Source organism: Pantherophis guttatus, chromosome 2 (assembly GCF_059756535.1).
Source record: "Pantherophis guttatus breed Tessera chromosome 2, ASM5975653v1, whole genome shotgun sequence".
NCBI classification, from domain to species: Eukaryota; Metazoa; Chordata; class Lepidosauria; order Squamata; family Colubridae; genus Pantherophis; species Pantherophis guttatus.
The window spans coordinates 77647169-77674242 of record NC_142064.1 but is presented as its reverse complement, the minus strand read 5'-3'; the positions used below and the strand labels follow the sequence as shown (position 1 = coordinate 77674242).

Below are 27074 nucleotides of genomic sequence, written 5' to 3'. Positions count from 1 at the left end.
TACTTACAGTTGGAGGATTGACTGAAGAGAGGAGAGAGGGAGAGACAGTTCTTGGGGTTTTTTAATCAGGTGATCAAACTGTTTATAACGAGTTATAGTTATGTATTGTAGCAATTCCATAATTACATGGAAAACACAGTGCTTTCTTTGACTGTTAGTGACGGAGGAGTTTTAAATTGAAGTAAATCAAACAATTAATGGTATGTGTATTGATATCTCCTTTCATATTTCTGCAGAGTGAATGCTCTGTGAAGAGACAGAGGACTTCAGTCCCCAAGCTTGCCAATCCCTTATCTTTTGTGAACTTTAAATTAATTTTTAAAAACCTATTTATTCAAGGTTGACTAAACTGCTAAAATAGGAAAGATCAGACAAATCAGGAGCAAGAAATGAAATATGAGGAAACCAGTATTCTTTGACAAAGTGTCCCAGGGGTTATATGTGCTGAATGTAGCCAGTAGGGAAATGATAAGGGCATTTATGCTGGGATAGAAGAAAGCAATTTATCAAGAGTACATGAGCTCTCCAGTGAAAACCAGCAAAGAAGATACCAAAGTGCATAAGGAGGAAGAGGACTCCCTGCAAGAAAATGTTTAAAGCTGACAAAATTGCATTTTAAAAAAAAAATAAAAAGGGAGTATAATAAAGAAGTCCATTTTGTTAAACGTTACATTTCATGAAGGATTCTTGAGTCTTTCAGAATAAAAAACAAGAAACAGTTGAACTGATTTTGAAGTTATTTGAATGAAAAGGGGGGAAGGGAAGCCAGAGAGATTATTGGGTGAAGTCTTTGTGTATCAATGAGCTTGCACGTATGTATTAAAAATGTATTTTTCAAACAGCAAAATTTTAAGTGAAAGTTAAAAGCCGACGTTATTTTCATTTTTTCATTCCATTTCTATCTCTCAACTGAGTACATTGAACAAATAGATATTTTCCCTCTTCTGCCCATGTTAAGAATAAAGCTATTTAGAGAAAGAGATACTAAATTTATATAAATTATCTACCAATTATCTACCGCATATATACAAGTATGTAATAGAATAACAGAGTTCTGTTATGTGTGGTAGATAATTGGGTGTATAAATTTGGTATCTGTTTCTCTAAATAGTTTTATCCTTAATACAGGAGGAAGAGGGAAAATATCTATTGTACAATTCAGTCTGTTGAGAGATTAACAGCACTGTTATTAGTCAGATATTTGCTTTCAGTGCGCTTAAATGTGTATTTTGTGCATCATATCATCAGTTATTATAGTGTAATATGCTCTTTTAATGTAACCTACAATTGTAGTCTGAACAGTACAGTTTAATAGCACTTAGCAATAGCACTTAGACTTATATACTGCTTCACAGTGCTTTTACAGCCCTCTCTAAGTGGATTACAGAGTCAGCCTATTGCCCACAACAACCTGGGTGCTCATTTTACCCACCTCGGAAGGATGGAAGGCTGAGTCAACCTTGAGCCTGGTGAGATTCAAACTGCCAAATTGCAGGCAGCCGGCAGTCAGCAGAAGTAGCCTGCAGTACTGCATTCTAACCACTGCGCCACCACGGCTCTTACCTTAATAATCTTAATAATAATATCTTATCTTAATAATAAATATTAATATTAAATATCTTAATCTTAATAATAATAGATTCAATTTAATGTACTGTCCTTATTTCACCATTCTCTGGCTTTATTCCTTCTTTCAGCTTTGGACAAGCTTAGCACTCAGCATTTGTACCATCCAACTCAAGTGGAGATTGTGCAATCCAACGTTGTGTTCGACATCAGCAGCTTGATGCTATACGGTACTCAGGCTGTGCCTGTGAGACTGAAGATTCTCCTTGATCGACTGTTCAGCGTATTGAAACAGGAAGAAGTACTGCACATCCTTCACGGTTTGGGCTGGACTCTTCGCGACTATGTTCGGGGTTACATCCTTCAGGTAGGAACCCTGTTCACAAACAGGTAGATAGCCCCAGGATTTAAAAAAACAGAACAAGAGAGGCATGATTTCTTTGTTCAGTGTCTCCCTTATAATGTATTAGATATGTTGTATGTTACTGGAATTGAGGAGAAACAATGTTTCCAAAATGTGTTTTTTTCCTGAATACAGGTAGCCCTTGATTTACGAGCATAATCAAGTCCAAACTTTCTGTTGCTAAGTGAGACAATAGTTAAAGTAAATTTTGCCCCATTTTAAGATTTTTCTTGCTACGGTTGTTAACTGAATCACTTTAGCTGGTAAATTAGTAACATGGTTATTAAATTGCAGGATCTAATCTGGGTCAGTCACCTGGACCAGAGGTTTTGTCTTCCGAGCTTTCGGACTTACGTTGGAGCCCATTTTCAGGGAGCTTCTCTCTAGCAGATGGGCTCCATCACAAGTCTGAAAGCTCAGAAGATTAAACCTCTGGTCCCAATGACTGACCCAGATTGAATCCTGTAGCTTTATCCTGACACACATATATTTGCCTTCATTCATGGTTATTAAGTGAATCTGGCTTCCGTTGACTTTGCTTGTCAGAAGATCGCAAAAGTTGATCGCATGACCCAAGGATCGTTATAAATATGAGCCAGTTGCCAAGTGTCTGAATTTTGATCACTTGTCCATAGGGATGCTATAACAGTTGTAAGTGTGAAAAATGGTCATAACTCACTTTTTTCAGTGCCGTTGTAACTTTGAATGGTCACTAAATGAACTGTTGTAAGTCGGGAACAGTGGTGGGTTGCTACCGTTCTCCTCGGTTCTTGTGAACTGGTAGTGAAAATTTTGAGTAGTTCGGAGAACTAATAAATACCACCTCTGCCTGGCTCCGCCCCCAATCTATTCGCTGCCTCCCGAGTCCCAGCTGATCGGCTAGAAGGAAAAAAAACTGTTTAAACTCTTGCCGTGGCGCTTCAAAGGGCGACCCTACAGCTGATCAGTGGTAAAAGGCAGTGTGATGGTAGACCAGTGCGCTCCAAAAACAAATAGTAGACCGGAACGCTCCAAAAACAAATGGGTAGACCGGTATGGCTGTGCAAGCAGTTAAAAGCCTAGTAGACCAGTACCTCTGCTAAATCCTAAAGAATTGTCACGTGACCATCAAACCATGCCTACAAAATAAGCCATGCCCACAGAACCGGTAGTAAAAATTTTTAGAACCCACCCCTGGTCGGGAACTACCTGTAGTTTTAAAAGTTCTCCAAAACATTTCTCTTGTACATTTTTACTGCATAGCAAGAGTTATATGACTTACAAGCACTTTTAGGATTTCAATGTTTCATTCTGAAATTAGTACTATTCCTAGACCTCCCACTTGAATTGAAAATAAATATTATTTAAAACAGTAAATCAAAAAGGATAGAGTTAGCTAAACACTGTCCTTCTAATAAATCCATTTATGAAGATTATTCATTTTTAACTGTAGGATTTTCAGAATAGTTTACATCAGGGAAAGTAATGAACAACATTTATTGGCTATTGTCTGAGATATGGATTATGCCACAATTGTTTTCTATTTGAATGTCCTGGTTACTTATCCTTTAAGCATAAATGTGATGGCTGGAAACTGATTGCCCTCATTTATAAAGTATGCAAGAAAGATTTAGGATGCATTTGTGTACATAGTTACCTGAAAGCCTCACTGGTCTTCTGATTAGGTATGCATAAGCCTACATTGTTAAAATCCCACAATACTGTATACTAAATGGAAAAACACCAACTTTAGCCAAATTGTGAATTGGCATTTTTGAAATTAACTTCAGGTACTCACATATAAAACTGGATGCTCAAAGGAAAGCAAAATAATCAAATTATTATCTATAATTGCATATTATATTTTTAAACAGAACATAGTGATTGCAAAAACAATAACATCCTGTGTTTAAATAATCACTGTGTTTGGAGGTAATGTAAAACCATGGTTTAATGTTTCAGAAATAAGCATCTCTCTAAGCTTGCATGCTTTGCCGTAATACATGTACGTGGTAGAAATTGAAAACTTCTGTTTTAGATTATCTGCAGTTTAGTCTGTAGCCTGAGCTTTAAACTGGTTCAGTTTGAACAATTTGGCCAACTATGTTTTAGCTACAAGTGCCCTTGGCTTATTTTTAAGTTACCTTGTCATCCAAATAGAGTGCAGTAGTTACTTCTAAGCAGAATAATCCAGAAAAAGATTAAAATAAAACATTGGTCCTTTTTCTAGCTTATTCTGGCCGAAATAAGCCATTGGATGACACGGAAATTTATAAACAAGCTATATTTGCAAGCCTAAACTCAAAAAACAAACCTCTGGCACATTCACATCCCAACTACAATTAACTAAGGGTGCATCATTGGAATGCAGTCTATGTGTTTTACTGAAAATAAGACGACTTCATTAGCTACGGTTTAGGGTTATGTTTGAACTGATAATGACTAGATGTCTTCAATAAGATGAACGTATCTTTTCTTTTATGTACATTGAGAGCATATGCACCAAGACAAATTCCTTGTGTGTCCAATCACACTTGGCCAATAAAAAATTCTCTTCTCTTCTCTTCTCTTCTCTTCTCTTCTCTTCTCTTCTCTTCTCTTCTCATATCTTTTTTAAAAAGAGCAGTAATATATTGTTTAAACTTCTGCTACTCAAGTATGGAGGTTTCTGTAGTTTCTCATTCAATGACTTCTATTCCTGTTTACACGAAAGCTATGTATAAAACAGGAACACTACCAAGAAGGAATTAGTGGAGGAGGTGCTCTTGATTGATCTAAAAAAATTTGACCATGGGCAGACTTGATTAGTATATTTTTAATTCTGAATAAGGTCATGCTTCCCAGGCAGAATCAGTTCATAATCTGTGGGTCCTCCTGTATCGACAGCTTCTGCTCAAAGGTAGCAACTGAAGCTAGGAGAACCTTTGTACGTTCCATCTTGTTGCAACTGATGGACCAGGAGTCTGATCACTGTCCCACATGCCTATCATCTCATAGGTGGACTACTTTTAATTGGGCTGCCATGAAAACCACCCAGAAACGTCCGCCAATTCAGAAACTTATGGGTTCTAGTTACCAGTTTGTTTCCAGATGCAATTCAAAGTGTTGGTTGTTAATGTTACTGTCCCACATGGCTTAAGATTTGAATATATGTATGGTTTCTGCCCATCATTAAGATTTGGAAGAAAGATAACTCTCCAGGTCTCTTGCTGAGGACTGTCAGCTGTAGAATAATTTACGTTCTCTAGAATGGAAGTTCGGATTCTACATTGACTTCTGGGTTTTCAAACAGCAATTTAACCTTAGCTTCTCAAGCATGCATCTGGGATTTGAGATACTCTCCTTAGTCCTTTCTACAAAGAAGAGTGTTGCAGGGTACAGCATTATTAGCAATGCTGATGGTATTTTATTATATATTTTGTTTTTAACTATTTTATTGGCCATGTATGCCACTTAGAGTCATCTGTGATTAGAATATCATATAGGTCCAATAAATAAAGACACACATGCACACATTCTTAGATAGGGGATCACCAGAAAAATATCAGGATTATAATTTTGACATGAAAACTAGAGAAATTGGAAAAACATCCTGAAGGAATAAATGGTAAGCCACTTCACTGCTATTGGCAAAAAAAAAACAAAACCCCAAAAACTCTACCAGGGATCAAGTTCAACTTGAGAGAAACTTTATTTACTCATAAGGATTATTGGTGAAGTCTGTTTGCCCCAGTGTTATAGTTTGCTGAAGAGCCTTCTCATTGCTATTTGTTGATTCCTAATCCATGGTCTACTATTAGATGTTGATATAAGTGTTTGATTTGTTGCTCCTGTATAAGAAGCAGACCAGAATTTGTTATGAGTTAGGAAGCCTTTTTTTGTTTAAAGAAAATATTTCTGATCGATTTATATTTAGAAAGACAAATTAAGAAAAGGAGCAATGCTCTGGTGATGTTGTATGTAACATGCCAAGTTGCTAGTTCACTGGATGAAGGGAGATTAAAAACTCAATTACATAGCTCGCTAACAATAGCTTTAAATGCATATCTCCAAAATATAATATAGAGGGATAGGTCCCACTTCTTCAGAAAGCACACTTTTGATCTGTTGGAGAAGCATGTTGAGGTGTATTTAACTCCATGACATTTTACTAAGATTGACATAGCCTGGTTTTTGTTCTATACTCTTTTATGTATTCCAAATCGGATTATTTATTTTTTTTTTAGTAAAAGTGAAACTGCAATCAGTGGACTGTAATCTTAGAATAAGGGTACTAGTTTCACCATAAAGATCAAATGACTGGTTTGTTCAAAATAACATTTGCCTTTTGTTTTTATCCTAATTCCACAATTATATCTCTCAGTTTTGGATGAGCTGAGCTTATCTCATAAAAACTAATAAGCACGTTAGAGGGAATACTTTATTAATAACCTTTCCAGCCTTTAATCAGTTGGCAGTTGTTTACACATAATATTATGTGTAACTCTTTTTTCATTGTGTGAAAACATAGATAGGTGCATTCCCATACACTTTAGGTTCAAATATATCCCTTCTGCTCACAGATGTACATTTTTCTCTTAAACAATGCCATGTGTGCTTGTGCATTATAAATTCTTAGGGCCTGAATAATTGTTGCTTAAAAGGTGAAAGAAAAAACTAGTATCCTGATAAATGGATTTGATTTTTATACAGGCTTTAAAAATGCCATTTTTTTTTTCCAGAAGAAAAGTTCAACACTCCAAGGTTATATTCTGTAACTCCTGCGTGGAAAAAGAAGCTTGAACTGAGCAAATGTTGCAGGAACAAGCCAATACTTTATTTTTAAGATACCTATTACAGTGATGGCTGACCTTTTCACCATCATATGCCAAAAGAGTGTGTGCACGTGCACAACAATTCACACACATGCCCACACCCGAAATGCAATGCATAAGCAACATCCCCCTGAACCCCCACCCCCCTGTGCATGCGCACACAATCATCCCCGTGCTCCACACCCCCACGCATGTGCACGCAACCCCCCTGTGCTCCCCCTGAGCATGCACGTGTGACCCTTCTGCGTCCTGTTTTGGGCTTAGTAGGCCTCCCTGCAGCCTCCTGGGAACAAAAATGGGACATGGGTGGGTGGGGCGCCCCCCCAATATGCACACAACCCCCCACCCCGCACATGCATGCGCGATCCCGGGCATGTGAGTGCGTCTCCAGCATGCACCCCACGCATGTGCAACATAGACCCAATAATCAGCTGGCCAGTGGGAGGCGCGCACGCATGCGCAGTGGAGCTGAGCTGGGCGATGGCTTGTGTGCCCGCAAAGAGGGCTCTGCGTGCCATAAGTCTGCCATCACGGACCTATTAGAATGGCTGTGCATGAGATGGGTAGATTTGCAGACAGGTAGCTGAGTTAATTTCTTTCAAGAAAAATAGGCAAGATGGTACTTTGAAGGCATCTTAAAATTTTATACCATTTTAGCAATATTTAGGTGTTTGAATACATTATCCCACACCCGTGAACCTTCCAAAAGTTCCCCAATACACCTAGTCCATGACTTACAACCATCCATTTGGTGACTGTTCAAAGTTACAATGGCACTGAAAAAAAGTGACTTGTGACTATTTTTCACACTTACGATTATTGCAGCTTCTCCAGCTGATCATGTGATCCAAATTCCGATGCTTGGCAACTGGCATGTATTTATGACGGTTGCAGGGACCAGGGGTCACGTGATCATCTTTGGCGAGCAAAGTCAATGGGGAAGCCAGAGTCATTTAACAACTGTGTTACTAACTTATCAACTGCATAGATTCACTGAACAACTGTGGCAAGAAAGGTCATTAAATGGCAAGAAAGGTCATTAAATGCAAACCTCACTTAACAACTGTCTTGCTTTGCAAAAGAAATTTTGGGCTCTGTCAGGGCCATACTTCAAGGAGTACCTGTATGTGAGCTGAACTGTTACTTTTACATCCTGTGTCTTTTTCTAAGAGATCAGTATAGACAATGCAGTGGTAAGGAGCTGATTTTCCCTGGGCCTTTTTCTAGCATGCTTTAAAAGTTACAACTGCACTGTGGAATGAATCCACAAGTAAGCTGTTCTCTCATCTTTGTGGTAATGTCTACAAGGCAAAGTTATCAACCATGAGTCACACAGCTGAGCAGTGCAAAGCTCTACAAAACACCATGAGGTTAGAGGTCAGTTTATCCGGGTAAAGTTAAATCATACTGTAGCCTTCAAGGCTTCAGAATGATTATTAGATGCAGTAACTCTGTGTGGAATATTAATTCAGTTGAAAAAGAGAATAATTATCAAGGCAAGTTAAAACAGCTATAGAAGGCTTACCACATATTAACTTGGTTAGCAGCTGGCTTGCAGGCAGATTTGCTGGGCAAACGAAGGAATATGGTAAGTGACCAAGGTAAGTGCAGTTATTACTTATGTTCTCAAATATTCTTCATGAGCAGTTTGGGGAAAAAAAGAATCATATTGGTGTATGCCTGCAGAGAAAAATGTGCAAAAAAAAAAATGAAGTTCCACTATTATGAATGTTTGCTATATTTTATTCTTTTTAAAAGCGGTGAGCGAAGGTTGCACATCTATAAATCATACACCAAACTGTTCATTTATTATAGTTACTTATCATTGGCTTATTTTTTCATTCAATTAAACTCTCAAAGCAGACCCAAAATCCTCAGTTGTTTGAGCATTGGCAGAGCTTTAAATTTTAGTAAAACTAGGTTTACACATACACATTTTCTTAAATTTAAGCAAAAGCTAATAAAACAGGAACATAGCCATCCAGAGTTGCTTCGATAGTGAGATGGGTGACATATAGATTTAATAAGTAATTAATAAATAACTTTACATTGCTGCTTTATACAAAATTCCATTCACCAAAGAAGGAATGAAGGTCAGTGTAAAGTCTCTTATTTGTATTACTCTGAGATATATTCTAATGAAAGCCAATGTAGTATAGTGGTTAAGGTACCAGGTTAGAAACTGGGAAACTATGAGTTCTAGTCCTGTATGGCTTTGGTCCAGTCCCTTTCTCTCAGCCTGTTGTGACCCCGGCCCCAGAGGCTGATTTATTTTCTCATGCTGAAGCTGTCACGAGCTATGTGCCGGAGGAGCCGTCTTCACTGGTGAGTCAGCAAGAACTGACAGTTGCTGACGTGCCTCTGGACCCCAGCCAAATTGAGGAGGAACCAGAGGCCGGTAACGACGAGGGGGAACCCCTATTGGATGCAAGAGAGAGACATAGGAGACGTCGTAGAGAACAGCTATTGCCACGTCCCAAGAGGTGTGGTCAGGAGACGTAGGGCCACACCCTACAAAATATAAAAGGGGTGTGACTGGGCTGGAAAGGCGTGGTGTACAATTTGTTGGCGTTTTGGATGCAGTGGATTTACAACTGTTAGTTTGGAGGTTTTTTTGACAAGAGTCTGCATTCCTGCATTAGCCTGCTGGCCGTCTGCCAAGACCTTTGGAACATTGCCCGGTAACTATTGGACTGATATACTCTTTGGAAGAGAACTATTTATTAAAGGGCCAGCTTCAGTCTCTCTAGCCTGCGTTTGTTACTGCCAGGCTATTTGAGCCTCTGCAAGGCCACTCGTGGGAGGGGACAGAACACAGCCCTAGAAAGAACGAAATGGCAAACTTGTACACTTCTGAAGTCTTTCCAAGAAAACTGCAGGGACTTGTTTAGGCAATTGCCAGATGTCAATGTTGATTCAAATTACACAAATCTTCCAATGGGAAAGATCCCTGTCTGAAATAATAGATAGCTATTGCTAATCAGAATACGCAATAGTGGGTGACTGGGTCAAATGATCCAAGCACAACTTAGACTATTTTGAAAGCTGGTCTGCCAGGAAAGTTTTATAATAAGTGATTATGTAATTCCCAATAGGTTTTACACTCAGGTGGGATTGTGCTCCCCAAAGAAGTTATAATGATTTTATACATTCCTCGATGGCTCAGCCGTTAAAGACACTGAGCTTGTCAGCTGGAAAGCTCACAGACTGGATTCGAGACCTGAGCACTGCATTACAGGGTGAGCTCCAGTTACTTGCCCCAGCTCCTGCCTACCTGCCAGTTCAAACGTATGCAAATGCGAGTAGAGAAATAGGTACCTCTTCGGTGGGAAGGTAACAGAGTTCCGTGTTCCTCGGCATATAGTCATGCTGGCCACATGATCACAGAAGTGCCTTCGGAAATGGAGATGAGCACGCCCCCTAGAGTCAAACATGACTGCTCAGGGGAAACCTCCCCTTTAATGTGGATTTGGAAAAGTTGCAAAATACGAGAGAGATTGGGTGATCTTTTCCAAAATGGAAGTTTAAAAAGCTTTCATATGTAGAAGTCCAGAGTATTCAAGTTATAAATACCAGCTGTTTCTGTTATGCTCTCTTTGGAGATTTAGATTATAGCACAAGGTCTTATAAAATAGTGAACTTTTTCCTGGCACATCAATAGTTCTAAGAAAAAGTTGGCACTGCACCCACCCTCCAATCCACTCCAAAAACCCAACTATGCCTTTGTCTTGAAGCAACAAAACACAAAGACAAAACATTGCCCGCCCCCATACCGCCATACTAAATCTTTGTGGAGAAAAAGGTCTTAATTACGCTATAATAATCCTTTGATTTCCCCTTTCTGCATCTATTTGAGAATATCTTTGGTAGTGTATTTAATACAAGGTAGAGGGTTGACTTTTAAGGCTGAAGACTTTTGAAAAACTGAAAAAATATAGCAATGTGCATGCATGACTGAAAATATTCCTGATATATACTGAAAACAGTGATGCTCATTATAAAAGCCCTAAGTAGGGTTGGGCTGAATTCAATCTTGCATGGCCTTTAATAATTTTTTTCCCTTAATATTCTTGCAATCCATTGATGTGTTTTAAATTTATGAGGCAAAAGTGCCTGCTCAGGTATTTTTTAACTGCTAAAGCATAAAGTCCAATTATTGGGGCAAAACCTGTTATTGAAATCCATTCTTAAACCAAAAATATGTGTGTTACCTTTTTTTTCCCCCTCACCTGTGCCATTTTTAAAACAATATTACTCAGCTATTGGGATCCTAACTGAACATGAATGTATAATTTTATTTTAAAATAATTCCATGTTTAGAATTTTAGAAAGTAGTCTTACTGTGGGCCCAGAGTTAAAAATGGAAGGATCCATTGTATCTGAATAGATAACTTACCCCAATTACAAAATAAACCAAAGAAAAAAAATATTGGTACAGGTTTATGATACTATTTTTATAAAATAAAAGGAATTGGATACCAAGTTAACTTTTTATTTGCTACCTTTTCTAAAATTTGGTATATAGGAATAGATTTACAAATGAAAAGAAAAATCTATCAGGCTGTTTTGATATGATTAGCACATAGAAATTGAATTTATAATATAAGCAAAATAGACCCAAAGGTGCTTTTTCAAAAGTCAACTGGACTTTGTTTTTTCTTGAAGATGTTTTGCTTCTCATCTAATTCAGTTTTGACTGGAATACATTATGGAAACTCTTTATCTGGATATGTTCTAAGGAAATCTGAATCCCCTTAAAACCAGTATGAACCATTTTCATTGGAATGTTTTAAAGGTGAGGTCCAGTGCAGAAATATATGTGAAACGATCATTTTGTAAATGATCATTTTGTAAATGGTCATGTAAAACATAAGTGCACCAGCGTGCCTACTGTCCCTGTCCTAATATTCCTTTTTACTTACTCTTTTCATGTATTCCAATTATGTTTATACTGTTACCTGTTATCTTATATATGCTTGACAAATAAACTTATGATTATGATCATGTGATTTCTTAACTTTTATACTTAAATGACATCGTGAGGGTTTTTTTGGTCAGACTATTTGGATAGACATGAGCTTTTTTTTATTTATTTTTTTTATTTTATAAATTCTTGAAGTTAGGAACTAGCTTAATTTATTTTAGCATGTCACTGGTTCTGGCTTTAGTTAATTATGAAACCTTGGCCTATATAGATCCCCCTACTAAGGGACTTAAGAGAAACTCTTTTGCCATCTCTCTAGCATCCATTGATTTACTTTTCCTTGATGTCTAGGGGTGGGAGGGGGATCATTTTCCTTCCAGCAATAATCTTTCAGTGAGATGCTATTGCCTGTCTTGTGTAATGATAAGAAAAAACAGTGAAGTGTGAATGTCTCTTATTAGAAGGAGTAACTGTCATTAACACTTACTTTCACTCTCAAAGCAGACTGAGTAGTATGTCTCTAAGAGAAGTAGGAAATGAAACACTTGTATTCTGAATATATGGAAAGCTTATGTGCTCATACTATAGAGTAATTAAAATCATTTTGCTTTGTAAGATTTAAATCAACAGTATTTGCCCTGGATACTTCTGAAGGGTCAGTGGGCCTGAAAAATTATATTTTTGGTATACAGTAAATAATTGCCAAATCCTAAAATTACAAGATTCTTTCCTCTTTCCTATTTTTTTTTTAAATGTATAGAACCTCTACATGTTGTAGAAAATATGGGAATGTATGTGTGTGAGAGAGAAAAAGTATAAAGTGAGAGCTCAACCAATTAAAAAAGGAAGGATTATGATGTCAAATTTTGTGCCCCCAACGCATTGGCATGCATAAATTTTTAGTACTTATTTTGAAGTACTATATTACTCAAACACATTGTCTTCCTTGTATGTTTCATGTACTGTGAAATAATTTTTTTCATCTTTTTTTGGACCTGGATTTCTAATGTGTAGTTATCATAGAAGATTAAGAGGCAGATGCTTCAGAGCACTATGGATTTTACAGCACTGTGACACTCATAGCACTATGAATTTTTATTAATAGTCTTTGTTTTATTGTGTATAATAAACTTGATTAAGCTCACCCTAAGCCATAACTTTGTCATGACATAATAATATGTTCACCTTGGTTTCATGGTCCTTGTCCTCGTCATTTTGGACAGGAGATTGAACAAGATGTTGATGGCCATTTTGATCTGATAGAAGCAGTCACAATAAATTCCAAGTACGACGTAAATGAGAGTCGAGAAGTAAAAGTAGATTTATTTATGTAGCTTAAGGTACTTTTCCTTCTATGTTGTTTTGAATTATTTGGATGGTTGGTGCAACACTTCTATATGCTAAGTCCTTAGAAGGACTGTTTTCCTGAGGTCTTCTCATAGTGATGTGCTTTAAGCCTGGAGATCACAAAGATTGTCTGGCTGCCATTGTGGAAAAATTAGCTGACTCTATGTCATTACCCAGGGGACGCCCGAGTGTAGGATTACTACATTCTTTGAAGAGGCTTCTTCCTTGTTCTCTAGCAAAAAATAGAACTGTACAGCACAAAGACAAATATGTGAGTGAAGACAGAAAAGAGTTTTGGCTGGAAAAGGTTCAAATGATTTTGGCAGGAATAAGGTTGGCCTGTTTCCAGGACTTCACTGTATTGACTACTCTGCAACAAATTACATGCTAGTGATTTTTTTTTTTTTAGCATAAAATGAATTCTTAGAGGAAAATGATCAATCACTAAATAGTAAATTTGCAAAAAGCAAATTTGCTTAAAGTGAGGGAGTATGTATGTATGTATGTATGTATGTATGTATGTATGTATGTGGGTAGCATTTTTTTTGAACCCCGAAATAAGTGCTTGGCCTTATTTTTGGGGAGGTCTTATTATTTTGAGGCTCATGGAGCAAGATGGGGATCCTCTTGCTGTCTTACCTGATTTCCAGCTCTGCGTTTTAATATTTTCGTGGAGGGCTTATTTTCGGGGGGAGGCTTATTTTAGTGCATGCGCTCAAAAGCCCGACTGGGCTTATTATCAGCGGATGTCTTATTTTTTGGGAAACAGGATGTGTGTGTGTGTGTATGTATAGATATAGATATAGATATATATAGATATGATTAAAAAGAAATCATTAAAAAGATATTTTAAAAAATATTTTATCTCTTTATAATCCAGAAAGAATGTTCACTTACCAAATAGAATTTTCTTATCCTGCCATTCAGAAGCTATATCAGATCAGGCTCAGCCAGCAAGATTCACTAGGACCAAAGGTGAAAAATAATCAAACATGTTTTGGAGACCATTTGGGGGAAAAAGTGCTTGTGGAAAAAGAGGAAAAACTATAGTCTCTAGAACCTAATTCCTCAATTCCCATAGACTGAGAATCTCTTAACCATGATTTTATGTTGGAATACAATGTATTTGAATACAAAATATCACTATATCCGAGACTCTTGGCAGATCTTAGGAAAATTCATTAACAAAAAGTACAGATAGTCCTCATTTATGCTACCACAATTGGGACTGGCAACTCTGTTGCTCATTGAAGTGGTTGCTAAATGGGAAATCAGGTGATTGTGACTTTATTTTCCTTTTGTCCACCCACCCCCACCCACCCACCCGCTTTGGAATTCTCCCCCCAATTTTGGGATAGCTAGCATGAAACCTAAAACAGTTTCATACTTTGAAATGCTCTCCCTGTTGCTGGATAATTAATAAGAAAAGAAATAATGATAATGTTTGCATTTGCATTCACTGGAGATTACAAAAGAGCAAGAAAGCAAAAAATGTGGAATACACATCAAAAGCAATGAACTGGCACAGGCAGAATGGAGCGTGTAACACAAACATCCTTGTGTATTTCCCGTCGTTTGCCTAATTACTCTTTTGTAATCCCTTCCTCTCCCATCTTTCTCCTTTACAAATGGGAAAGAAAAGAAAAACAACTGAGGACAGCAAGTACTGTACTACCTGTAATGGTGATCATGTGACTGAGAAACAGCACTGTCATAACTTCAAACGGTCATTGAAGGAGACAATTGGTAAGCAAGGACTATCTGTACAATTTTTCCACTCTGAAAACCAAATAATGAAAGTAATTAATAAAGTGAGTAGTCTCTGCCTTGCAAGAACCGAAGGGACATTTGCAGTATTATTTCTGTTTCTTGTAAATGCAATTCAAGATTTAACATCAGCAGGAAACAAAAACAAAAACCCTGAATACATTGTGCACACCTTCTAGCTTGCATGTATATTTCATGGATGGAGAGGAGAACAGGGGTTAAGGGAAGTGAGATACTTCTGTGGACCAGACTGCAGAGGATCTCTTCCTCCCTGGTCCTTGAAAGTCCCCTTGGGGCCCAGCCCTGTTACTTCAACTTAGTCCTATTCAATGCTTAATGCATCGATCTCAAATATTGAGCCAACTTAATAAAATTTAATGCAGTTGAACCAGTTCCTCAAATGAATTTTCACTTTCTTCCAAATGCCGCTGAAAAGATTTTACTATAATAATAACTTTTGTGAGAAAGAAAAAGAAAAGATTTGTACAAAACTTTCAGGCTTCAGCGATTCTTGAGCAACTAGAGTAAAGTAGAGACAGAGGAAAGCTTTTTAAATATTTTATGTTTCTACCAAATCTTGGCCATGGTTTGAAAACCAGTCTGGCTTTTACTGCTATTACAATGTGTAGCTTTTGTCACTCAAGAATGCATAATAATCTGTTTTTTAAAAAAGTATTGCATTTTGTCTGTAGAAAACCAGATACTTCTACTTAGGATAGTTTATTTATGCAGGTTGACAACATAGTTCTAGTTTGTGGTTTTAGGAGGAGGGAAAAACCTGGGCACAAATTGTATATAGTCCTTTGAGAATTAATTCTTACCAGATTACACTGTAAATAAAGTTAACTGTCATAAAATAAACACAATTGTGGTGTGTGCCATGTGTTTTATAATTATTTTGTGGCTTCTTTTTTGTTTGTTTGTTTGTTCTTAGTGAATGGAAACATTCTGATAGTTCTGTGATGAAGTTTATAGTTACAGAAGTAAATTACGGTTAAACAATCAGTCAGATAGACATGCGAATTGGGTTAAATGAATTTCTTTCCCTGTTTTTTCTTCTTTCTCTACTTTTTTTTTTATTATTATTTACCTTCTAACCATTCTATAGCCAACCTTAAGACAGTATGCTTTTTCCCCTGGGATTTGTCTTTGCTATTGCTGAATGTTCAACAGTGAAAAAGCATTTTTTTAAAAAATCTAAAATATATTTGTGATCACTGTTGATCACCAATTTGCCCTGCAGTGATCCAAGAAAGGGCATTTCTAATTTAAGCATATTCATTATCTTCCTTTTGAGGTAAGTGTTGGCATAGGATTTATTATCTGTCTCTCAATGGTCAAACTGAAAGGATGGATGCCATGCTGGACCCAATATCTTTTCTAAGGTAAAGGTAGCAGCAAGACACCCAGCCTGGACTTTTGCCTGCAGCTGAGTTGACTTACAACAACCCAGACCAGAAGTGGGTTTCAGTACGTTCTGACCAGTTCTGGAGAACTGGTAGCAGAAATTTTGAGTAGTTCGGAGAACCGGTAGTAAAAATTCTGACTGGCCCCACCCCCATCTATTCTCTGCCTCCCAAGTCCCAGCTGATTGGGAGGAAGTGGGGATTTTGCAGTTACCTTCCCCTGGATTGGGGAGGGAATGGAGATTTTGCAGTATCCTTCCCCTGGAGTGGGGTGGGAATGGAGATTTTACAGTATCCTTCCCCCGTCACGCCCACCAAACCATGCCATGCCCACCAAGCCACACCCACAGAACCGGTAGTAAAAAAATCTGAAACCCACCACTGACCCAGAACATTCTTCTACTTGCATGCCACTTTTCAGCCTTGTGCAGCTCCTGTAGTATAAAGCTTTTCCTTCAGAATTCCTTGCCCGCAATAGCACAACTCTTCTTCAAAGAAAGAGGGGTTTTCGTATAGCTTTCTACAAAAGAAACAACTCCCACCCTCCTTGTTGTTGTACACCACATATGGTTTTCTGCCAGATTCTTCTCCTACATAACTTCTATATTTGTATAGCAGATTTATTAGACTTTTCCCTGTAGATATATAGGTCAGCCCAGATGCTTTTCATTTATAGCTTTGAACTACAGCAAAGATGCATTGTGTACAATGTATATTACTATACAATGAACATACTACTTTTTCACCAACACCATCCCCGATGCCAGAATTTACATGCTCTGTGGTCTTGCATTTTGTTTTACTCCATTGCTCCTTACCGACTTGGTAAACTGGGGAAAACCAACTTACCAACCAGCTGGGGAAAACCCAAGAAATCTTGACTCATGCCATAAAGATATTTGAAGGTTTTTCTTTAGTCTTTTTACTTACCTTCTAATCATTTCCATAGCCAATCTTGAGACAGTATTTTTTTTTCCTGGGATTTGTCTTTGCTATTGTTGAATGTTCAAAATAAGAGTGAAACAACTTTATATATATACAAATTGGTGTTAAAATATTTTTGTGTTCACTGTTGATCATCAACATCTGGAAGCAGATTGGCAACCAGCGTAGTTCGTGTAACAGCGGTTTTACTGGTTCTAGCTCCTCCATGAAGAAGGGAGTAAAGAAAAAAGTAAATAGAAAGAGAGGTAGTATAAAGACTAGATGAGGCAAGGAAGAAGCAGATGTTCCGGGATGAAACTAATGTGTTACACAGCATTACAGAGGTATCAACTGCTCCTTCCACCCAAAAGCAAGACATTTTCAACCTATTGTGTGCATGGGTGATAGAAAGACATAGAAAATTGGAGCTGTGCTTTTACTATAAACATGACTTGCATTTAAGACTTGACAATTGCTGATTTCTTTACTAGTGGCTTATCTTGTTCTTGAAATAAAATTAGCTTATTAAAAAAAGTGTCCTTGAATCCTTAACAGCAAGGATTCTCCTTCCATTAACCATTGGGGGGAAAGGCACTCAGGAAACTAGAATAGAATAGAATAACAGAGTTGGAAGGGACCTTGGGGGTCTTCTAGTCCAACCCCCTGCCCAGGCAGGAAACCCTACACCACTTTAGACAAATGGTTATCCAAAATCTTAAAAATTTCCAGTGTTGGGGCATTCACAACTTCTGCAGGCAAGTTGTTCCACTTATTAATTGTTCTAACTGTCAGAAAATTTCTCCTTAGTTCTAAATTGCTTCTCTCCTTAATTAGTTTCCACCCATTGCTTCTTGTTCTACCCTCAAGTGCTTTGAAGAATAGTTTGATTTCCTCTTCTTTGTGGCAACCCCTGAGATATTGGAACACTGCTATCATGTCTCCTCTAGTCCTTCTCTTCATCAAACTAGACATACCCAGTTCCCGCAACTGTTCTTCATATGTTTTAGCCTCCAGTCCCATAATCATCTTTGTTGCTCTTCTCTGCACTCTTTCTAGAGTCTCAACATCTTTTTTACATCGTGGCGACCAAAACTGAATGCAATATTCCAAGTGTGGCCTTACCAAGGCATAATAAAGTGGTATTAACACTTCACGAAATCTTGATTATATCCTTCTGTTTATGCAGCCCAGAACTGGGTTGGCTTTTTTGGCAGCTGCTGCACACTGCACGCTCATATCTAAATGGTTGTCCACTAGGATTCCAAGATCCCTCTCACAGTTACTACTATTGAGCAAGGTACTACATATACGGTACTTGTGCATTTTGTTTTTCTTCCCTAAATGTAGAACCTTGCTTTTTTCACTGTTGAATTTCATTTTGTTGAACTTTGTTGAACTTTGTCTTGGATTGGCTACAAAACAACAAACAAAAAACCACCCATGAATTATACAGAAACTTAGAGTTGAAGTGATAGAACTGATTAAGATGACATTATTAAAATGATTAAAATCCTGGCAATAAACCAGTATTGGGAGAATGTTTATTTTGATTATTTTGACAATTATCTCCCATATAGTGGCTATTTGGATATCAAAACTGTACAATAATAATAGTATCATCTGACTCCTGACTGTGAGCATTTGAGCCATTTGTTTAAAACAAGAAAACAAAAAATAACGGTACAGAGAGCAGAATGGCAGAACTGGATAGGAATAAAGGAAATCATATGCAGAGTCAAGACAATAATGATTACCTTTGCAGTGTGATAGAAACAAGGTACAAGCATTTGTTTCCAATGGATACCAAATCTATAGATAAAATAGAGTAACTTGGACACATTTTTAAAATTCCCAGCAGTAAAGCAATAAATTGAATTTCCCCTTATTTTAGTTCTGTGTACCACAGAGCTCTGATTTCACTCCATATCTCTGGAGCTTTAAAAATTTTAGAGAAGCTGTTTTCTTGGCCACTGATAGAGAAAGAAAGAGGGGCACAACTAAAAAAAAATCTGATTTCACTAGTGTGTATAATTGTGGCATTGCTATTTCAAAGCTGGGAGTATTATTATTTTAAATTTGAACAAAAATTGTTGCTAACATTTCCCTGTCTGAAATTTAATAAACAAGCATAGCTCAAAATTTGGCAAGCTTGATTCCATCATACAGGTGGAATCCTTTCACCTCATAGAATTTTCTTCTGCTGAAAATGAGAACAGAACAAAATGATTATGATATATGTTTATCTTATAAAAGCAAATTAGATAAATGAAACAGTCCCAGCCAGGGATGAAATCCAGCAGGTTCTGACAGGTTCTGGAGAACCGGTAGCGGAAATTTTGAGTAGTTCGGAGAACTGGCAAATGCCACCTCTGGCTGGCCCCAGAGTGGGGTGGGAATGGAGATTTTGCAATATCCTTCCCCCAGGAGTGGAAAGGGAATGACGATTCATTCCCCTGGAGTGGGGTGGGAATGGAGATTTTGCAGTATCCTTCCCCTGCCACACCCACCAAGCCACACCATGCCCACCAACCAGTAGTAAAAAAAAAAATGATTTCACCACTGAATAGAAAGTAGAAAGTAGACATAATGCCTTGGCTATGCTACACTATCAGCATTTCTTGATTGAATGCAGTTATTTTGGAGAAAACACCAGTTGTCTCTAAAACTATATCTCGAAAATGTAGGGATGGCTGGTCCTTGTAGAAATCAAAAGTTTACCCCAAAGCAGCATGCCACTGCGTGTATGGAAACTGTTGCTATGGATGAAAATAAAGATGATCTGCTAGCTTGGTTTTTGATGGTGATCATGACATCACTCAACAGTGATATGATTGATAATTGCTCCTGGAATCACTGAACTAAGTGAAGAATGATTGGTAAGAAGAGGCAGTTCTGTGCTTCAGGGAAACCATGAGAGAACTAACTTAATGATGATCATTCATTCTTATAAGATTGGGAGCATGAAGGAACTTTTAAACAATTTCTAAGCATTTTTATAGATACAGATGTTATCTTCTGCCATGGCATTTCCTGACCACAAAAGCAACCGAAACATATGGACTTTCTCTAACAGCTAAAGAACAAACATGCTACCCATTCGAAATTTTTAAAATCTGTAAAGTACAACACAGTATCATGCTTCAATAGTTGTGGGAATAAATCCTGCTGGAAGAACTTTCTTTTGGAAATAAAAAAAAGCCAGTTTGTTAAGTGATGTTGGATAAGTTCAGTGTTAACTCAGATGCCAAGAGATGTGTGTGCCAGATGTATATTACCCTAAATGCCAAAAACATTGATCATGCTAGAATTTACCAAGGGCAAGAAGAAAGTCTGTACGCTATCTCACATGTGTTATTGTATTAACCCTTAGTGATCTGGCAACACAAAACCGAATGCTAATATCTGGATATTATTCTTCCAGATATATCTCTACCTTGAAGAAAATGAGGTCTTAACAATCTTAACAAGGTTATACAATAATCAAACAGTCGTGTGTTTTACAAAACTTTGTAGTTTCACATAATAGATCCTGATATTTTGTTTGCGGTTTGCTTGGTTTGATATTTTGTAGGCGTTATTTGTTCTGGGTTTTTTTCTTTTTCTTTTGTATGTATGTGCTATTTGTAGTATTTTTTATCTGAACCTAATTTAAAGAGCATTACCATATCCCTTTGGATATTCCATGCCTCCGAGGTTGGTTGTAGGGCAAGTTCTTATGTTTTCTTTATTGTATACTCTTTGCATTTGTTTTGGTAAAAATATTGCAACTGCTTCATTGTTCTGAAATTTGCCTGCCCAATACTTTACAGTGATGCTGACAATTCTGCCTGATTTGTATTAGCCTGCGTGCCATTGATCTGATACAATGAGTTTTTAACACACCATCAGTAGAAGTAACAAAACAATATGTTAGCCATTCTATTGTAAATTATGTGTTGAAAAATGATGATGATGATGATGCAAGAGATTTAAGAAATGTATGGGCATTGCGTACATTCACCACCTTGAATTACTTATACAGTAATAAAGGAGCAATAAAAATCTAATAGAGAAATATGTTTCGCATTTAAACCTACCTTTTAAGAAATTGATGGCATACTGTAGCACAATTTATGTTTTTAAATTGCATTTGTTCCAATTAGAATTAAATTAAATGCTTAAATATTCACCACTGAAATCCATGAAACCTAATTATTTTAAAATTGTTGGTTATAATGAAAGCCATACCAACCCATCTCCATTTGTGGCATAATCAGGAATATTTGGCAGCTAAATAATTATCTAACTTTGATTGATGTTTTTTTTTTAAAAAAAAACACCTTAATCATAAAAGCATAAATCACATGCTTTAAACTCCATTAAAAAAAAATCCTCTTAATTTATTTTTTTAAAAGTGCAGTTTTGCATAAAGTAGGCTTTGTGGACATTTATTACTTATTGGCATAGTACTCAGTAGAAATTCCTATAGAAAAGATTCAGAATCTCAATCTCAGTGGCAATAGAAGTAATAAAATTCGTACTCCAGATTGTAGCTATTTCCTTGAGGGAGAGGTGATAAGTGAGTAAAATATGACAATGTGTGGCTTTTATAGGTGGTTTGGCACATTTTTCTCCTGTTTCTGCAAATGTATTATCCCCTTTGTATACTTTTAGTTTACCTCAGTGAGAACATATAGTCATTAATGTGGTTATATTTGTGTTATCGAATATGAACCGATAATGTCCAAAACAGAGGAATTCTTTTTTAAATCAGTCCTTTTCAAATTGGAATTTCATTAATCCACTATCAACCTGAATAAAAAGATTATCTCTCCCACCACCATTTATTATTTCCCCTATTAAGCAAAAACTTATCTGAAGACATTTCCTTGTTTTTTTCTTTTATTGTGCTTTTCTCCTCATTTATTTTTGTCAGCTCCAGATCCATTCGGCATATGTTCCTCTATAAAAAGCCCTGAGGAAAAATTAAAAGGCTGCTGTTGCCAATTCATTGTTATTATTAAGAATCATAATTCACCTAGCAGTTATCTTGCCCCTTTCTCTGTTCTTATCTCAGCTTCTGGGATGTGACACTGCCTTCGTGATCGAGGCATCGCTCCAGTCTCGTCTCATCTCTCCCGCCTTAATTTGTAGCGAAGTGCTGCAAGTTTGGTGACAGGCAGTTGTTCGTGCTTGAATAACCCACAATTTGAATTCTACCGTTTGTGGCATCCATGTAATGCTTAGCAGTAGCTACAGCTGTTAACTATTCGCTTATAAATAATCTTCTTCCCCTCTCAACCTGTCTCCCAGGTAGTGTACCTGTCACCATTAATAACTCATTGGTAGCTCCCTTGAGATTTGGCCCATCACTTGTCATTCACACTAGAGCAATATTCTGGCCTGCTAGAGAAGTTCACAGAAGCCCCATCAGTTATTCACTCATTGCAGCAGCTGTATTATTTCAAGGACCTGATTTACGGGAAATTACATTGATACATTTCACAGGTAGGTAGTCGACTTTGTACCACTCTCAACTCCCATGCAGCTAAACACAAGCAAAGCTCCCATCTTTACAAAGTTCTTTGCCTTTTAAGAAACACCATATCGACTACCAGCATGAGCAATAAGCTTCATAGAGTTCTTTCTGGCATTAGCTCTATTGATTTCAGTGATGTTACCCCAGTGGTTTGTATTGCTCATAATATAGCGTAATTAAGTTTATGTAATACTATATGATACACCACATTGATTGTGATGCTTTGCTGATTGCCCTGTGGGAATTAAAAGCAAAGTTTGTCTCACCTTCTAAAGAGCTTTGATAGTGCCATTTACCATTACCTGACCTTAGCTTTTTAGGAAAGAGTGGGGAGGGTTTCAAGTATATTGCAGGACTTGTGAATTATAATAAAGTTTATATCCTTATTGTATTTTGTAGTAAGAAAAGCAGGTTGAGTAGAGTGGGGCATGCAATCTTTCCAATAATTTGGACTTCAATGTTTATCTGCTCCAGCTAGAATAACCAAAGATTCGTGAGAGAATCAGTCAACAGCATCTGAAGGGCACCAGCATGCAAGCCCTTGGGATAGATAGATAGGTAGAAAAATAGCAGTTCAATTGATTATTCGGGTAGATGAAATTATGGACAGACACTGAGGCACTGGAGATAGGTTTTGAAGATCATAATAGGCTGTGTCAACATTTTTAAGGTATTTTTGATGTTTTTGATTTAGATTTTATTGCCTATTTTGTTATAGTCAGCAACATACAAATTAGTTGATTAAATAAAAAAGTTTTATGTTCTCAGACAAAGAATATTGAATATGTTTTATTTATGTATTGAATATTTGGCCTGTGGATTGAAATATTAAAAGAATTTAAGCCTTAAAACAATGGCTTCCTTCTCATCCTTTCTATCTACTCATCAAGCTGGCACTGAAGATGGCTGAATAATATATTTATAAAACATTATACACGCCTGTGTAGAAGAGAATAATTTTCTTGGATAATTAAATGGTTAGCAGAAAATGAAAATTATTTGGATTTTTGTGTGTGTGTGTGCCAGAGTGCTTCTTGATTTGTATTTACTAGATTAAAATAAATAGTGTCCGTGTCAGAAATGGCAAACATGGCAACACATTTTAATTGAAAAGATGCTACTAGATAAAGTCTTATTGTTAGGCAGAGTAAACTGATGGTCCAAAGAGCAAGAATTTGAGACTATGTGGCAGACACATGTACTTTTCTCTTCTGCAAGAGAAAAGTTGCCAGTCAGGTTCCCTTAAAATCCCTAAACTCAACTGCTGTTCTGAAACAGGGGAAGATTGATTTAAAAAAAAAAATTGAAGCAATCCAAGAGGAGATACTTTGGATTTCTTCCCTACATGATGTTGGAAGAGAGAGAAACAGGAACCAGGTCTTTTCTGTGACTGCTCTCAGTCTTTGCTACAGTCTGTCTCCATCCCAGTTTTGGATAGAACATATACTTCTTGCCTACAGGAAAGCAATAATGATCATGTTTTTAACATGCCCCTTTTGGGGCTTAAGTGTTACTTCAGTTTTAAAGCATTTTAGATTCAGTCAATTTTTATTGTGAATTTCATTTTCATTCTTAATTTGGGAAATGGTTGCAATTTGTTGTTGAGGACATGTTTTTTATATGAACTGCCCAGAATCTTTTGAATGGAAATTGGATATAAATTGGTAGTCAGCATGGAAAAGTGTCACAATTGAACAAGCAATAAATGGCATGCTCATGACTGAAGTTAACTACAATTTATAGAAAGGAGAATTCCTTTCTGTAAAAATGGTTCTCAAATGAGCATGGTAATATACACTTAGATATTAGATGTTCTTTCCCCAAGTACCATGACATTTAAAGTACCCACAGTACATGCTTAGTACTAGGTACTAATGTATTTATAGTATTGTTTTTAAAATCTATTTAGCTTTTTATTACAAGGTAAATTCAAGATATCTTACAAGATACAAAAATATATTTAAAACAATCTGCAATGCAATTTATCCTGCAAAGAATTCAATCATAAATAGAATAGTAAAACCATACTCTGAACAATCATATTTTAATTGAATAGGTAAAAGTACATTGTGTCTAAGATGAGTTTCATCTAGAAAAACATTCCACAAAGTGAAATCCACTGCAGAAAATGTCTTCTTCCTAGCAACTTTCCTTCATATGTTTAAATATGTGGAAAGAATCTGATGCAAGGTTTCAAATACTGAATGGAATATGCAGAAAGAAATATTTGAAGGAAAGTAATCGTTATCTGAAAGATGGAATCAAAGCCTTAAATTAATTCTGGAAACAATCAGAATTACAACTAATGTATAACTTTCTAGAAATAAGTAAAAAATGCAGTTTCATATGAAGAAATACAATAATACCAATTTCCACTTTTTCTTAGCGAAAGTAAATTAGTTTGCTACCATGGACATTCCCATCTCTATGTTTGAGGATGACTTTAAGAACTTATACAATCGTGGATCTGGTCACCTTGAGAAATTCCCCCCATTCTTGGGTGTGGCCAGTGGGCCTTGCAAAGACCTACCTTAATGACGGGTCTTGGGACCCCGAGAGGTGGCACAAGGATTTTAAGGATTTTAAGGGTTTTAAGAGACATAGATTGAGAGGTTTTTTAACAAAATTTTTAACGAAAATTTTAAGGGGACCCAGGAGGGGGAGGGGGTTGTAGAGGTGGACCTGGGGGGGCATATAGCCACTGAAGGGGGTGGTGGGTCGGATGGGCGCAGCAGAGGGGACGGGGATGGGGTGCCGCGGGGATGAGATGAAGGGCAGCTCAATTGAAATGGTGAGTGGGAGGGGCAGGTATGGTAGACGCAGGGGGCCATATCATGTTCGGTGGGTACGCACGTGCTGTTTGCAAGCGATTGCGTACTCCGGCCCCCAATGCGTGTCTCGTTTCCCGGGTTGCACAGAGTCTCAGGCCCTGGGTCCTCGGCTGATATTGTGTAATGCCAAATCGGTGGTTAATAAAGCCCCCCTCATTTGTGACCTTTTATTGGAGGAGGGTGCGGACCTGGCAGGGATTATGGAGACCTGTTGGGCCAGGAGGGGGAGGTCCCCCTCGTAGAAATGTGTCCACCGGATTTCCGTGCATTTCATCAGTCGAGGGCCCAGGGGAGGGGCAGGGGGTGGCAGCAATTATTTGGGAAAGTCTTTGCCCGAGGGAGGCCACTGTTCCTCAGATAGACGGATGTGAGTCCCTCTTTGTGAAGAGGGGTGGTGGGGTGCAGATGGGCTTGTTGACTATGTACCTGGCTCCCTGCCATGTGGCGGCAGCCCTACCCGAGCTGCTCGATGTTATTGCCAGGGTGGCGGTGGATACCCCCAGACTTGTTGTCATGGGGGATTTCAACCTGCCATTCATCGGTGAGACATTGGAGGCAGCTAGGGAGTTCATGGCTTCCATGCCGGCCATGGACCTGACCCAGTTAGTTCAAGGCCCCACTCACACAGGAGGACACACTCTGGACTTGATTTTTGTCTCTGGTCAGTGGTTGAATGATCTAGGAATAGGGGATTTAGATATTAAGCCCTTGTCATTGACAGACCATTGCTTCCTTCACTTAGACTTTCGAACCGCTTCCCCTCGCCGCAGGGAGATGGAACCGACCAGGTGGTTCCGTCCCAGGCGCCTGATGGACCCTGATAGGTTCCTGACAGAGCTTGGGCCATTTCCTGAGACTCTGGCACGCGACTCGACTGAAGACCTGGTGGCCACCTGGGATAGGGCGGCTGCCGGGGCTTTAGACCACGTCGTGCCTTTGCGGCCTCTGACCCAATGTCAATCTCAATTGGCTCCTTGGTTCTCCAAGGAGCTGAAAAGATGAAACGTCGGAAAAGACACCTAGAGAGTGTCTGGAGGACTAGTCAATCTGAATCCAACCGAACACTGGTGAGGTCTTATATCAAGACATACCTAGTGGCGATAAAAGCGGCAAAATGTAACTATTTTTCCGCTCTTATCGCATCTGCAGAGAACCGCCCAGCCGCTCTGTTTAGGGTGACCCGTTCCCTTCTTCGGGGGGGGGAGCGCGGGAAGACCTCTTGCAGGGCCGAGCTGAGGAGTTTGTGCAGTTCCTGCATGATAAAGTCGCTCGGATTTGGGAAGGCTTGGACTCCGACTGGGTGAGTCCAGGGGGGGGAGATGGGGGAAGCTCTTGAGAACATTATCTGGGAAGCGTTTGACCCTGTGGCTCCCGAGGACATGGACAGGATTCTGGGTAGGCTTAGTGTTGCCACATATTTATTGGACCCGTGTCCCTCCTGGTTGGTAATGGCCTCCCGAGAGGTTACACGAGGCTGGCTCCAGGGGATTATAAATGCTTCTCCGACTGAGGGGACCTTTCCTGCTGCCTTGAAGGAGGCGGTGGTGAGGCCCCTCCTCAAGAAGCCTTCCCTGGACCCCGCCTCCAACCTTCGC

General features: G+C 38.2%; 1 protein-coding gene across 6 annotated transcripts in view; it reads left to right on the top strand.

Annotated features, from left to right (window-relative positions):
• Positions 1–27074, top strand: part of BNC2 (basonuclin zinc finger protein 2) — a 437236-nt gene that overhangs the window by 314275 nt on the left and 95887 nt on the right. For all 6 annotated transcript variants that reach the window (XM_034410486.3, XM_087886300.1, XM_087886301.1 and 3 more), the window contains one exon: positions 1698–1933. In XM_034410486.3, coding sequence (XP_034266377.1) covers positions 1698–1933 — 236 coding nt within the window. The remainder of the gene's footprint in view (positions 1–1697; positions 1934–27074) is intronic.